The 13,182-nt window shown below is 32.3% G+C and overlaps 1 protein-coding gene across 4 annotated transcripts in view; it reads left to right on the top strand.

Moving 5' to 3' along the window:
* LOC121127580 (protein O-linked-mannose beta-1,2-N-acetylglucosaminyltransferase 1) overlaps positions 1–11,947 on the top strand; it is an 80,044-nt gene extending 68,097 nt beyond the window's left edge. For all 4 annotated transcript variants that reach the window (XM_040722992.2, XM_071892545.1, XM_071892546.1 and 1 more), the window contains 5 exons: positions 7,823–8,368; positions 8,429–8,947; positions 9,004–9,194; positions 11,139–11,432; positions 11,500–11,947. In XM_040722992.2, coding sequence (XP_040578926.1) covers positions 7,823–8,368; positions 8,429–8,947; positions 9,004–9,194; positions 11,139–11,432; positions 11,500–11,575 — 1,626 coding nt within the window. In that variant the 3' untranslated portion in view covers positions 11,576–11,947. The remainder of the gene's footprint in view (positions 1–7,822; positions 8,369–8,428; positions 8,948–9,003; positions 9,195–11,138; positions 11,433–11,499) is intronic.
* The last annotated feature ends 1,235 nt before the right edge of the window (positions 11,948–13,182 follow it).

Raw genomic sequence — 13,182 nt, 5'->3', positions numbered from 1 at the left:
AGTGTGTGAATGGAAGTCTGTCGATGACGTTCAAGTGTCAATTCCTCGACTTGACCGTAAGCAAGAGAGCTCAGGTTTTGTAACTAATTTTTTAATCTTTAATACATGGCAATATGAATTAATTTCAATCACTCAACTTGCATTAATTATTGAATTAGTAAGTCATCAGATTTCAATGAACCAACCGGTACATCGTTTTTATTAAAAAATAAACTGATGAGAGTCATTAAATATCAATAATTTTACAAGTCAACAAAAAGTATTGAGGATTTTATATTAAATTCGATGAGCACTAGATGCGCTAATTATGAAATCCTGTTTTTGAGCATTTGATTCTAATTTTTAATATGCCTCTTTTTATAGGTTTGAGCCAATTAATGAGTAAGAATTTAAAAAAATTATAGTATTCCTTCTCATTTTTTTATTTTTTTTTGGAAATACCTATTAAATGTTAATTCTATATGACATGTGCAAATATTTTATATGAAACGTGCCAATCTTTGAAAAAATCAATGTTATGTAAGGTAAAGAATCCTCTTTTTTAAATGGTTTTGTTCAAGACTATATGAAGCTTTGGTCTAAAGCAACAGTGTCTTACAATTTCAAAAGACTATTTACTTCTAAAGCGTCTTGCTCAGTAGTAAAAATGATTTTATTTGATTTTTATTAGTGCCAAATAACTTGAGGTTGATATATTACATAAAAAGTATATACATAGTTTAACTATTTATTTACATAAGGTATTTCAAAGCCTATCATTGATTTTCTCAGGATTGGATTGTACGAAAATAAATAAAAACGCTATAGTTTCTTTCATGGGTTCCCAGAATTCCGAAATTTTTCGGGATTTTACACCTACATGACATTTCCGGAAAATCACAAATTTAATTATTTATAATACATGCTTCATTTAATTATGCATAAAATTAAACGTTGAATATATATTAAATGAATAATCCCTTACTTGAAAGTTTTTACAATTTATGCTTTGCAAATGCTTTTGCCAAACAAAGGAACAATTTGTTTCATGTTTTTGAATCATGGAACTTTACTACAACAACAATATTATACTTAACAGACATTTAGCTCGTTTATCACTTACAATTGAAGTTGTTTTATTGCAAATTGCATCGGATTAATAAAGGCAAGATCCCTGGCTCTAATGATATTATATAGTTCATTATCCTTAAATAGACATAGAAAAGTAACAGCAACATAATTACCTTCTAAAAACAAATATTCAAGATAAACTAAACAAAAATATTTAAAACGAATTAAGTGGTAAAATGTCGAAATAAAGTATTTATATAAAGTATAAAAATTAGTTTATTATTGAAAATAGACCATTCATAGTGAATAAAAGTTCCATCCCCAGCTTTTGGTTTCTTGTCAATCGTTATTAGTTTATAAATTGTAGACACAAATTTAAGAGTAATAATATTAGCTCTCATTGATTCCAACAACAAGTAGATATCCTCCTTCTCATCGATTCCCAAATTTTGTCTTAGTCTCCTTCTTCCATTTTGTGAAAAAGGACACTTCAGGAATAAATAAATATAACTCTCTTCTTTCTCCTTACGCAGCCTAAAAATATTTGTAGTGTTCTTTTTCACACAATTATTTGTAGATAGCGACTTTGTAATGAGCCTATAATTTAACCAGAATGTGTGATGGGATTTGAATGCTTTTTAAATCACATTGGCACATTTATGTATTCCCATCTCTTCCTAATTTTTTTAATAAGTTTCAAAACAAATGAGGTAGGTGGAGCTAAGTGGTTCTTGATCCTCTCCTTGGAAATACTTTTTTGTGTATGGAAAAATACATTTGCAGATATTTCGGACAAAGCAACGACACATTTTTTTTAAATGCGAATACATTTATCAAAATGAAACCTCCAATTGTAGGTGCCCGCCACTCTCCATCCTCTTTGGGTCAGTTTTTTTTTGACCTTGTTCTCTAAAGATCCTTTATACTTTTGGATCTCAGACAAGAGGGTCTGCTCCTTTCATACCAATAAAACGTTTTCAAGTAACTTCAAACATGCAGAACTTATACCCCTTCAAAGACTACCTTCATTTTAAATAGTTTCGAATTATGAAACATTTTAAAATTTCCTAATTTTCAATTGAGTATCCGAAGTACTTGGTTGGGTACAAGTTGTTTTTCTTCAAAATGAAAAATAAGAATTGCATTCTTATACATCACTTGAGAAAATGAACTTTAATGAAATTTTTGAAATTCAACAACATAATTTTAAAATTGAAACTTCTGAATCTCAGCAACATAACTTTAAAATTGTAGCTTCTGAATCCCTTTAAAAATAGAGAATTTTGTTTAAAAAAAGTCATTTTTAAATAGCTATAAATGTCAAAACACGCCCTTTCAAGACTGAAACTTTCAAACATATATTTTCCGTTAAAATACAACAGAAGATGGAATTAACAGATCACTCTAAAAATTAGACATCCTATTACAAACGCTAAAATGAAATTTTTTTTTTTAAATTGACTTTTTTTGTGACCTTTGATGTTTCATGTTACGTTACAACTGTACATTATAAACTTAAAATGTTATATAACTATTGCTTTAAGCATAAAAAGGCTTGAGGATGTTTGGCTGGAAATTATTTTTTTCCCAGCAGAGTACTTAAAAAATCATTTTGCATCCAAAAATTTGGGCTAAAATTTAATTTGCTCATTTTTATGAATTAACATCCCCCTTCCTATTGATAAGATTAATAAAAAAGTAATACTTAAATTTCGTAGTATTTATCATTTATTAACGGGATCCTGTAAGTTACCCTGTATCCCAAAATATATGAAAAAATATTGGGATCCAGCTCAATGACAATTCCCCTAATAAACAGATATTTGAAATTAACATTTAATTCTGCAATATATCTATACCCATTATGAGAAAGAATATTATTTGCTTCACTACTGACTGATTTTGTGCCATTTTCATACTCTGCTTGAAGGAAAGTTTGAGAAATACCTTCAATAAAGATTGCTATAATGTTTGTATAATGGTGAAAAGAAATAAATATAAAGAAATGTCCTAATTCGTTGTTGAAAAATAGTGGTTTTTCAAGGATAGCTGGCTCATAAGTACTATCTGAATACCTATTTCTTGATTTCCTGATGCTCATCTCACAAAAATAGTATTTCCTATTTTGTGATCTTTTAAAACAATGTAGCGGGCAATAACAAACACAAACATAAATGTTATTTTGTGTACTAGTTGGAATTTTTGAGATGTTATAACATCCCATAAGAACATTTTATGCTTTTAATTATTTTTAACAATTGTCATTTTACATAACTATTAATGAAAAGATGGTTTCATTTTATTTTGACAAGTTAATTTAACTATTTATGGAAGAGTGATCCAACTATGTGTATTTGCACTTTACTCCTATGATGCACTACATTATATTAATTGATTATTAGCATAAGTTTAACATTTGCATATTCGGTCAAATAAAATGGTTGTTCTTGATATTCATTCATAACATGATACTTAATTAATAAAGCAAAGTTTTTATTACATTTTTGAGAGTTGCTCCTTGATCTAAGAATAGAAAAAGGGCAAAAAATCATGTTAGAAAATAAAATAAATAAGTTAAGGGAGTAAATATGTTGGGTTGTAAATCCTTAGAATTTTTGAGCTTGCAGGTTTCATAGTTGTTGGAAATCTGAACAGTATTTTTTTTCTAAAGCTGTTATTAATTATGAGCAGAGTTGTATAAAATATGTTCTAAACGCGTGAATTTTTTTCACAGATTATAATTTGAAGAGTGTTTTTATCTTTTCAAGCTGCTATTTTTATTCTTGAAGAGAGAACATATATGTATATACAGAGTGCGACAGGAAAATTTTCCGTGACCAAGAAGCAAACCCAAAAGCTAAATTACTTATTATTACACAAGTATAATGAAAAATGTTATTAATCAATCTTGGCAATAATTATTCAATATGGCCGCCTCCAGCCTTTCTTACAGCCTCCACACAAGACTTGGCGCAGGTTACCTCAATATAATCGGCGGACATGTTGGCCCATTGCTTCTTGATGCTGGCCTTGAGATCCTACACATTTCTGGTTAATGTTTTACCAACTTTGCTCTCTAAGACACTCCACATACTGATGTCGAGGGGATTGAGATCAAAACTGGATGATGGCCAGAAAGTCTTGTCCCAGAAGTCAGTAAAGCGGTCCTTGCAGAAGTTCTGTGACTTCAAGTCTGCATGGTCGGGGCACTGTCTTGGATTCACACCTAGTTTTTCTCAGGATAGTTAGCCTTCAGCCAGGCCAAGATTTTCTATCTCAGGACCTTATAGTAGGCATCAGTCCCGATTTTCTCATTGGACTTGAAGAATAAGAGGTCCTTTTTTTACCATCAGAGACCAAGACTCTCAAGCACATTGTTTAGGCCGTATATTTTGTCCTGTATGTGCCTTGGACTTCCTCAGGTGATGCTACTATATATCTGCTGTTTATGTGAAGATCTTCTCAGACAAGAAGATCTTGACAGTCGACGGATGACTCTTCAAGTAATTAAGGACTTTGGTGCATCTCTCAAGCCTTAAGTCCTTCATCCTGTTGGCAAGGAGATGTCTTGGAGTCCTGACAAATCTCTTAATGGCGAAGTCATCATAAACTGCCCCCCTTATCGTAATCTCGTCCACGATGAACACGTCACCCATGCGGCGTATTGATACTGTTGCATTTTCCTTGATCTTGGCCTGCATGGACTTGAGAATTATTTCATCTCGTTTCAAACCATTTCCTCCACTTTCTTTTTTCGTTTTGACTCCTTTCCCATTCTCCCTGGCTATTCTGATGTTCTGGACTGTCCTCATGGTCAAGCCGACAATGGATGAAATTATTTTTGGATCAATATCCGTGTCGAGAAGATCCGAAACCCTTTGCCTTTTTGATTCCGGTTCACTCATTTTTTGTCTGGTTTTGATCAAATCAAAAAAACAATAACACATGTATCGGATCCTTGCTTGAGAAGTCAGTTGAAACCTTAATTAGCGCAGAAAAAAAAATATCTTTAATGAATAGGAAATTTTCCTGTCGCACTCTGTATGTAGTAATAACTAGTACATGTGCTTTTGAAAGATGAAGAGTAACAGTGAGGGTTTGCTCAGGAGTTGTAAATATAAGTCTTTGATGGACACAGAGTAGAATGGAGATCAACATCAGAGTAATATACGTAGTCGGATGCTTGTTTTTTATACCTTTCTTCAATGGCTGCTTGCAGCTGATCTAATAAAACGTCATAAAGGCTATGCCGCTCTCCTCCCAAACATTCTTCATATTGTCAGGGTTATTAAGTTCGGTTACTTTTATTTTTTACGTTTACTCTGATAATTATCAGTATTGTTTTGATATTGAGGAGAGAACATCTATGTGTAAAATATAAATATTCTATATTAATATAGCAAATCTATATTATTAAAGCAAAGTATGTCTGTTCCGCTAGTTCTTAAAAATAAAGGTATTTTTTTTACTTGTTTATTTAAAATACCTCCTCTTAATTATGTTTTCAACTTGTTTGCAACACACAAAATTGTATTGAGACGCGGTCCAGCACCGAATTTTTTTTTTGGTTTCGGTTTTAAGTGATTTTTTCTAGGCTGATAAGGACCAATTTTTCGGTCTGGACCACGGTCTCAGACTGTGGACCGATTATTTTCGGTCTCACTTTGTAGACCAATTTTGTTTCAGTCTCACTTTATGGACCGATTTTTTTTCAGTCTCAATTTTTGGAATACGTTTTTTTTTTCTAGATCATCTGTCATTCATTTTTTTTTTTTTTTTTTAATCTAAAAATTACAGGATAAGTTCTAGAACAAATACTGTAAACATATAAGAGACAATGGGATCAAAATTAATCCGAGCTATCCCTGTTTAAACTTCGTATAACGTCATCTTACTTGAAAAAACATAGGATGTCATGTTATAAACAATAGACCGAATTTTTATATGAGACCGGTCCAGACAGAGCAGAGCTTTTTTATTGGACCGAACTAATTCGGTCCAACTTGAAATATAACAGTCTCAGACCGGTCTATGATTTCCAAACCGTAACGCGACACTAAAACTTATGTATATTGAAAACCCTCAGTCTCTCCCCCACTTCCCTCCTCACCTAATCATGTTGTTGTTATTAATGTTATTGAATCATATGTCAAAACTTGATTGGATCCTCATATATATATAAAGTTGAAAATCTCATATTTTCTTCAAGGTTATCACAGAACAATCAAAACAGAGGGAAAACTTCTCGTAGATGTGGGACATGTTTCCTTTATCTTGGACATTTCATCTTTGGTTGTTGTTTAATGTCATTTGACTTTTGGACATCTTCATATTATTGGCAGGGGGAAAAGCAGACGTTTATTAAAAAAATAAGCTTTTTTATGTATATCTTCACCCCAAACATTAACACGACTAGACAAATGTCTATTAATAATAATCACATAAATTTTTTCTTTCTTTCACCAAAGACCATGTAATGGGTAATATATTATGTACTTTGCCTCTTACACACCCCCTAGAGTGCTTGAAATATATGTAGTTATATACAAAGGTACATCTCTATAATATATTTCCCCTTTTTTCTTTATTTCTAATTTTTCTTTGAAATATGACTTGATCATATTAAGTTAGAGATGCCAATAAGGATAATAGTAATAATGTAGGTACATCAGGCCCTTTGCGGGATTTGATTTTATTATTATTATTTTTTTTTTTTTTGAGGGAGCAAGGAGCTTGCTTTTTTGAATTTTGTTGAAAATACATTCAAAAAATGCACAGCTATTAACAAAAAATTAATTTTTTTGGGAAAAAAAATCAAAAATGCACAACTATCCACAAAAGATTACATATTTTGGGAAAAAATTTGAAATAGTATATTATTTGGAAAAAATATAAAAAAAAAAATACATCCCTAAAAAATTAAATTTTTTAAAAAATTTCAAAAATCTACATCTGTTCTCAAAAACATTATTTTTTTTGGAAAAAAATTCACAGCTGCTTGTAAAAAATTTAATTTTATGGAAAAAAAATCGAAAATAAAATTTAAAATAAAAGATTTTTTGAAAAAAAAAATTCAATTATTAAATTTTTCTCCTAAAAATCCATAGCTATCAAAAAATGTCATCAATGTTTTGAAAATTGAATGGTCGAATTTTTAATTAGTTCTAGTTGAGCTGTGAATACTTCCCAAGAATCATTGAATAATAATTTTATAGTTTATAACAAATCATTTGTTTTTGGACCTTATTGCTGTTTCTTTTTGCGAGTTAGCGACGTGATATATTTATAAATATTCACTGATGGATTAATAGCTGTTCCTCCTAATGTAAGATATTTATTAATATATACATAGTACATCCATCTAATAGATATAGACAATACACATTGATACCAATTAGGTATGAGTCGATATTTGTCATCCAATGTCAAGGGTTTATATTATCAAATGATAAAAATAAGTTGTCGTAAAATAATAGTGATAAATATGACAAATGTGGACTCTCTTCTTTGGATGCCAAGGACAAACATCTTTCTTCACAAATGCCTCTCCTCATCGTCCAGAAGGGTCACATACGCATCTGGCTTCTATTCTAATAACAGTATTTGTACTCATTTTTTGTTTCTTTAAACCGTTGTGAAAAATTAGAGTAAAAAAAGTGAAGGCAAAGGAACTGGACATCCTTTTTTTTATCATTTTTCTTTGCTTGAACATTTCAAAAAAAAAAATATATATCTATAGTCATTTCTTACGTTACACCAATTTTTGTTGCAGGTATTAGAGAACTCTGATGAACGCAAGGGCCGTGGTATTCATGTCATTGTTCTCAATCAAGGTACGGGGGCTGTCATGGCATCCCGTCTCTTTGATACCTACAGTCCACATGAAGACGAAGCCCTTTCTCTATTTTTAAACCTCGTATCCCCTGGGCGGATCATAATTCTTTCTATTAAAGACGAGGGAACTTTTCAAATGAAAAATCCTACGAGGGAAATATTTGCACGTCTTGGGTCTAAAAGAGCTTATAACATGGGATGGAGGGACATGTGGGGCTTTGTGGCCATTAAGAAGGGAAAAGTCTTTGGCGAATCGTACTCCAAGAGTCCGGATTTCACGGCTTGGGGATCCCCTGTACTCCTTAGATCTGAGGTTCCTCTTGTTCCTCTTGAGGAAGCAACCTGTTCAGATTGGCCCAATACGGAGGAAAACAAGAGACGAAGAGAGTTTTGTGATAATGTGGAGGGCTATGGCTCCGTTTGTTCCTGTAGTGATCCAGCTCCTCTCACCAATCTTGCCATGGATTCCGTACTTAATAATCAAGTAAGTCTGGTCTTTTCAAACTCTTCTCTTATAAAGTTACAAATTAATTACTCCCTATAGATTTCCAATGTCCCTGTTGCAATCATTGCTTCCAATCGCCCCCAGTATTTATATAGAATGCTCCGATCCTTACTCAGTGCAGATGGCGCTAATCCCGAAATGATTACGGTTTTTATTGATGGATATTATGAGGAACCTCTCTTGGTGGCGCGTCTTTTTGGTCTTAGAGGAGTTCAACACACTCCCATTGGAGTTAAAAATTCCCGCATCAGTCAGCACTACAAAGTTTCTTTGAGTGCTACATTTAACATATATCCTTATGCAAAATATGCTATCGTCCTCGAGGAGGATTTGGATGTATCTCCAGACTTTTTCTCTTACTTTTCTCAAACCATTCATTTGTTGGAAGAGGATAGCAGTTTGTACTGTGTCTCTGCCTGGAATGATCAAGGCTACGAACATACAAGTGGTGATCCGAGCTTGTTGTATAGAGTAGAGACCATGCCGGGCCTGGGTTGGATCCTCAAAAAGTCTCTCTACAAGGAAGAACTCGAACCCAATTGGCCTACACCAGAAAAGGTAAGGATTGTATAAGCTATACGTTATAATGAATATATGCAATTTACTTTATATAGATGTGGGATTGGGACATGTGGATGAGGTTGAGTGGGATTCGAAAAGGTCGGGAATGCATTGTTCCAGATGTTTCTCGTACCTATCACTTTGGATCCTCAGGCCTTAACATGAATTCCTATTTCCAGGATGTCTACTTCAAGAAACATGCTTTCAATATTGAACGTCTCGTCGAGCTTAGGAACGTTGAGAGGTATGTAGGTAGCTATTCAATGGCTTTGGTCACTTTTTCAGTTTTCAACATCATAACCAAAAACGAATACAAAATTCTAATTCTAATATGTATGTATAGGATTTTTCTTTTCTTAGAAATGTATTGGTACATTTAACATTTAATTAATATGGAGAAGGTTTAGTGATTATGTACCCTATAAACAATTTGCTACAAAATTGCATTTCTAACGACTTAAACAATAAACTTGTGCAAATAAAAGGATGAAAGAGGGAGACGAGAAATACATATACCTATAATTACGTGATACTTATTGCCTTGCTAATGGTCTTATAAACTGTATATTGCATCAATTAATTGCACTCTGATGAATAATGACCTTTTTGATCGCTCAAAGTCCTGCAGACTCTTGTGTAACACCTGAAGGACATCTTTTCCCTTTCATCCATCATTATTCACTTAGCTTTACTTTATTTATTGTGATTGAATAACCACCCTAATATTGGGTAGATCGTTTTTTTAATCCTTTGTTTCTTATAGTTATAATTTACTTCTGAGAAACTCATTTAAATCAAATTAAAGCCCTTTTGAAACAAATTGGAGTAATATTATGATACAAGGCTCTATTTTCTAGGAATGTCCTAAAGCTGTGTTACATTTTGAAGGCTTTGTCAAAATCATAATTAATTAAACAAATCAACAACAGCAAAATCAATTATAATAACCCTTGACGTGCTGATCACGAATCTGTAATTTGGTTTTTGATGATTTTCCATTTGAATTATCGGAGTATTTTTACCCTTTTTATAGGCTTGAGACAACTTTCGATTAAGAAAAAATCAGTTATACACCTGAGAATTCCATTACTCGCCACAAAATTTTATTTCGATTTGAAATATGTACATATATTTTAGTTGCCATCATCCAATCTTGAGTAATGCATTTTATAAGTTATAAGCCCACCTTATTTTATGGTTTTAGTTTAAAGAAAGAATAAGGAAGTTTTAAAAAAGTTCATTGGAGGAATAAATAATGTGGATTTCATTTAGAAAAAAGCTCCAAAATTGATTTGAATGATTATGTTTTAAAGCAGAAATTTGTCGAGGTTAAGTGATATTATATTTATAATTCCGTGATAATTAACTATATTTTATAAATAGGTAAAAAAGGGAGTTTTCATTTCTTATTTTATCAACCTCGTGTTGATAATTTCCTACATAAAGTTAAAAAAAAAAATCAGACTTTTAGAACCAAATACTCTATTGTAAATGAAACCCTAATTATTCATACTTTAAATAAGTTATTTTGTCGTAAAAATAGCTACAAACCGTGGCGTTTATTGACCTATCGCTATCATTGAACCTTTTCATGATTTTTTAACATCTTTAGAACATATGTATACCAAAACATACAAATTAGTAACTTCAATTTTATAATCGTTTTCAAAGTCCATAATTCCAGGCATTTTTTTTTTTTTGGGGGGGGAGGGGGAGGGGCTTGGTTATTGGAATTCAGAAAATCAAATATCCACAGCTACTCGCAAAAAATAATATTTTTTGGGAAAAAAATTTAAAAAAAAATTAATTCTAAAATTTTGAAAAAAAAGTCCAATATTTAAATGGAGAAAAATTTAAAAATCCTTAGTTTTTCACCAAAAAAAATTGAAATTTTTTAGTAAAAAACAAAAATTCCTTAATTTGGGGGAGGGGGAGATATAGCCCCTACAGCCCACCCCCTGCGGATGCCCCTGAATACTATCGCTTATGTAACAATTATTTATTGTTTTTCTCTTGGTGTTTGTGCAAATGATTCACTCACAGCTTAATGTGTATGTATAGTTGTTAAAATGGTGTATTTTATATCGTAGTTTGTTATTAGTGATGTCCTATGATGAGCCTATGATGAGCTCCATGTCAGAAAGGGATCAATTTTTATCCTTTATATTAATATATATCTTCCTTTCAGTTTAAAACAAGAGGCCTATGAAAAGCTTCTTCACGATTCAATTCAATCTAGTCGAGCCCTCAAGGACTCTCCCTGTAACGAGCGATTCGAGGCCCTCTTTGGTCCACGGAATCGGACTCCTTCATCTCTTTATATTCGAATGGAATCTGAGAAGGACTTTTCTACCTGGCTCGCTGTTGCAAAATGTTTAAAAATATGGGATTTAGATGCCCGTGGCTTTCATAGAGGGATGTGGAGACTTTTATACAAGGGAGTTCCGCTCTTTATCATTGGTGTCCCATACTCGGAATATTCGTAAGTTTAGAAAGGTTTCTTTTTTTAAATCAAACTATGTATAATTTTTTTTCCTCCATCTTTATAGAAAATACAAACCCAAGCGTTTTCCAATTCTGGATTTGAGGAACTCAAGTGGAATAAAAAGGCATCAAAGCCCATAAAAAATAAAGAGAGGCTCATACTGACCCTCTGCGATTCACTGCTTCCAATTTTTTTTTTCTAATTCATTATTTTTGTCATGTTGGTGTTAGTAGATTGGGCATTAGTTAATTACAGGACATTTGAATAATCCCTTAGAGATATCCTTATTATCATAATTAAATAATTACCTACTTAGAGGCATACATAACTAGATAGAAAAAGGAAAAGAACGAGGAAACCCAATGTCAGATATCTAGTCGGACTATGCAAATCATTTAATTTATTTAAAAAAATGTTATTACTACGTTATAATTATCTGTATACATATAGCATACATCTTTTGATGTGAGTATGAATTACAATTACCCAAATAAACGGTTTTAAAAAATTAATCATTGCTTATTGTTGACTCATTTTGATGGAAGGATGTACATTGTACATACATATGTGTATCATGAATGAACTCTTTGCCTCCAAGGGATTCCCCTAGTAGTCACTAATTCTGAAGCATATTATACATAAAAATCAATGATTTAAATAACAAAAAAATAATAATTATCTTTGTACATATACATTTGTAAATACCTTGAAAAAAACATCTTGAGGCAATAGATAGATGTAATCTGTATGATTCAAATATGAAGAAAAAATCGGTTTAAAAATTAATTAACTTTATCAATTGTATCATAATAATACCTCCGTAATTCTTTAAGCTATGATAATAATTCATTTGGGTTGAAAGAAAAAACGGCAAATTCCTATTTATTTGATAATGTTGGGATTGCTCTTGGTGTCATAGATTTATGTTGCAACTCGTAAACTTTTAACTTCATCTTTTTTCTAAGTGAGCTACAAATTTGCTTAAGGTCTTGTTTTGAAGATAAATACATATTTTTTTATTGATTTAATAATGTCATAGAAAATCTCGTAACACTTGAAATGGTTACCTCCGTTTAAAATGCAAAGCTTTTTTAAATGCCCGGCGCCTTTGTCCCATTTGTTATATTCCCATGTTGAACCCAAATAATTTATTGAAAAACAATCTTCGAAACCAGTCTGTCGACAAAAAATAATCAAATTCAACCGAGAAATAAGAGCATCATAACCAAAATCATAGAACAACGCAGGACTACAGTTCTGGAGCTATCCGCAGGCCGAAAATCACTATCAGAGATCTTTGAAGTGCTGGGGTGTAACCGCTCAACTGTGTACTAGGTGATCACGATAGGCACACCAAAAGTTTCCACGAGGTTCAGATCAAAGCCAAAAGAATTCGTTGATGCAGTTAAGAGCAGCCACACCACCATGTGCCGCTTCGTGAAGCAAGGCTTAATCCTTGATGTCTACAATAGAATTCCTCGACAGGGTTGAAGCCTTTGAATTGAGTAAATTGTGTGTCCCGATGCAAAAATCTTTCTCAACAATCTTGAAAAGCAAGATTCTTGGCCTCCCTACAACACTGGCTGTTATCCCTGAACTTTGGTATTTTTGGACACCTCAAGGGGAAGATTTTGGCAGTCCTATATACAACAAAGGATCACCCCAAGGCCTCCGTCATCAATACTTGAGCCAACCTAGAGTCGAGCTTTGCAAATAACCGTTTGTGCCAAGTTCCACTTGAGACTGG

The sequence above is a fragment of the Lepeophtheirus salmonis genome, chromosome 13 (assembly GCF_016086655.4).
Source record: "Lepeophtheirus salmonis chromosome 13, UVic_Lsal_1.4, whole genome shotgun sequence".
In the NCBI taxonomy this organism is placed as follows: domain Eukaryota; kingdom Metazoa; phylum Arthropoda; class Copepoda; order Siphonostomatoida; family Caligidae; genus Lepeophtheirus; species Lepeophtheirus salmonis.
The sequence above is the reverse complement of the archived record's forward strand: the minus strand, read 5'-3'. Positions and strand labels throughout refer to the sequence as shown.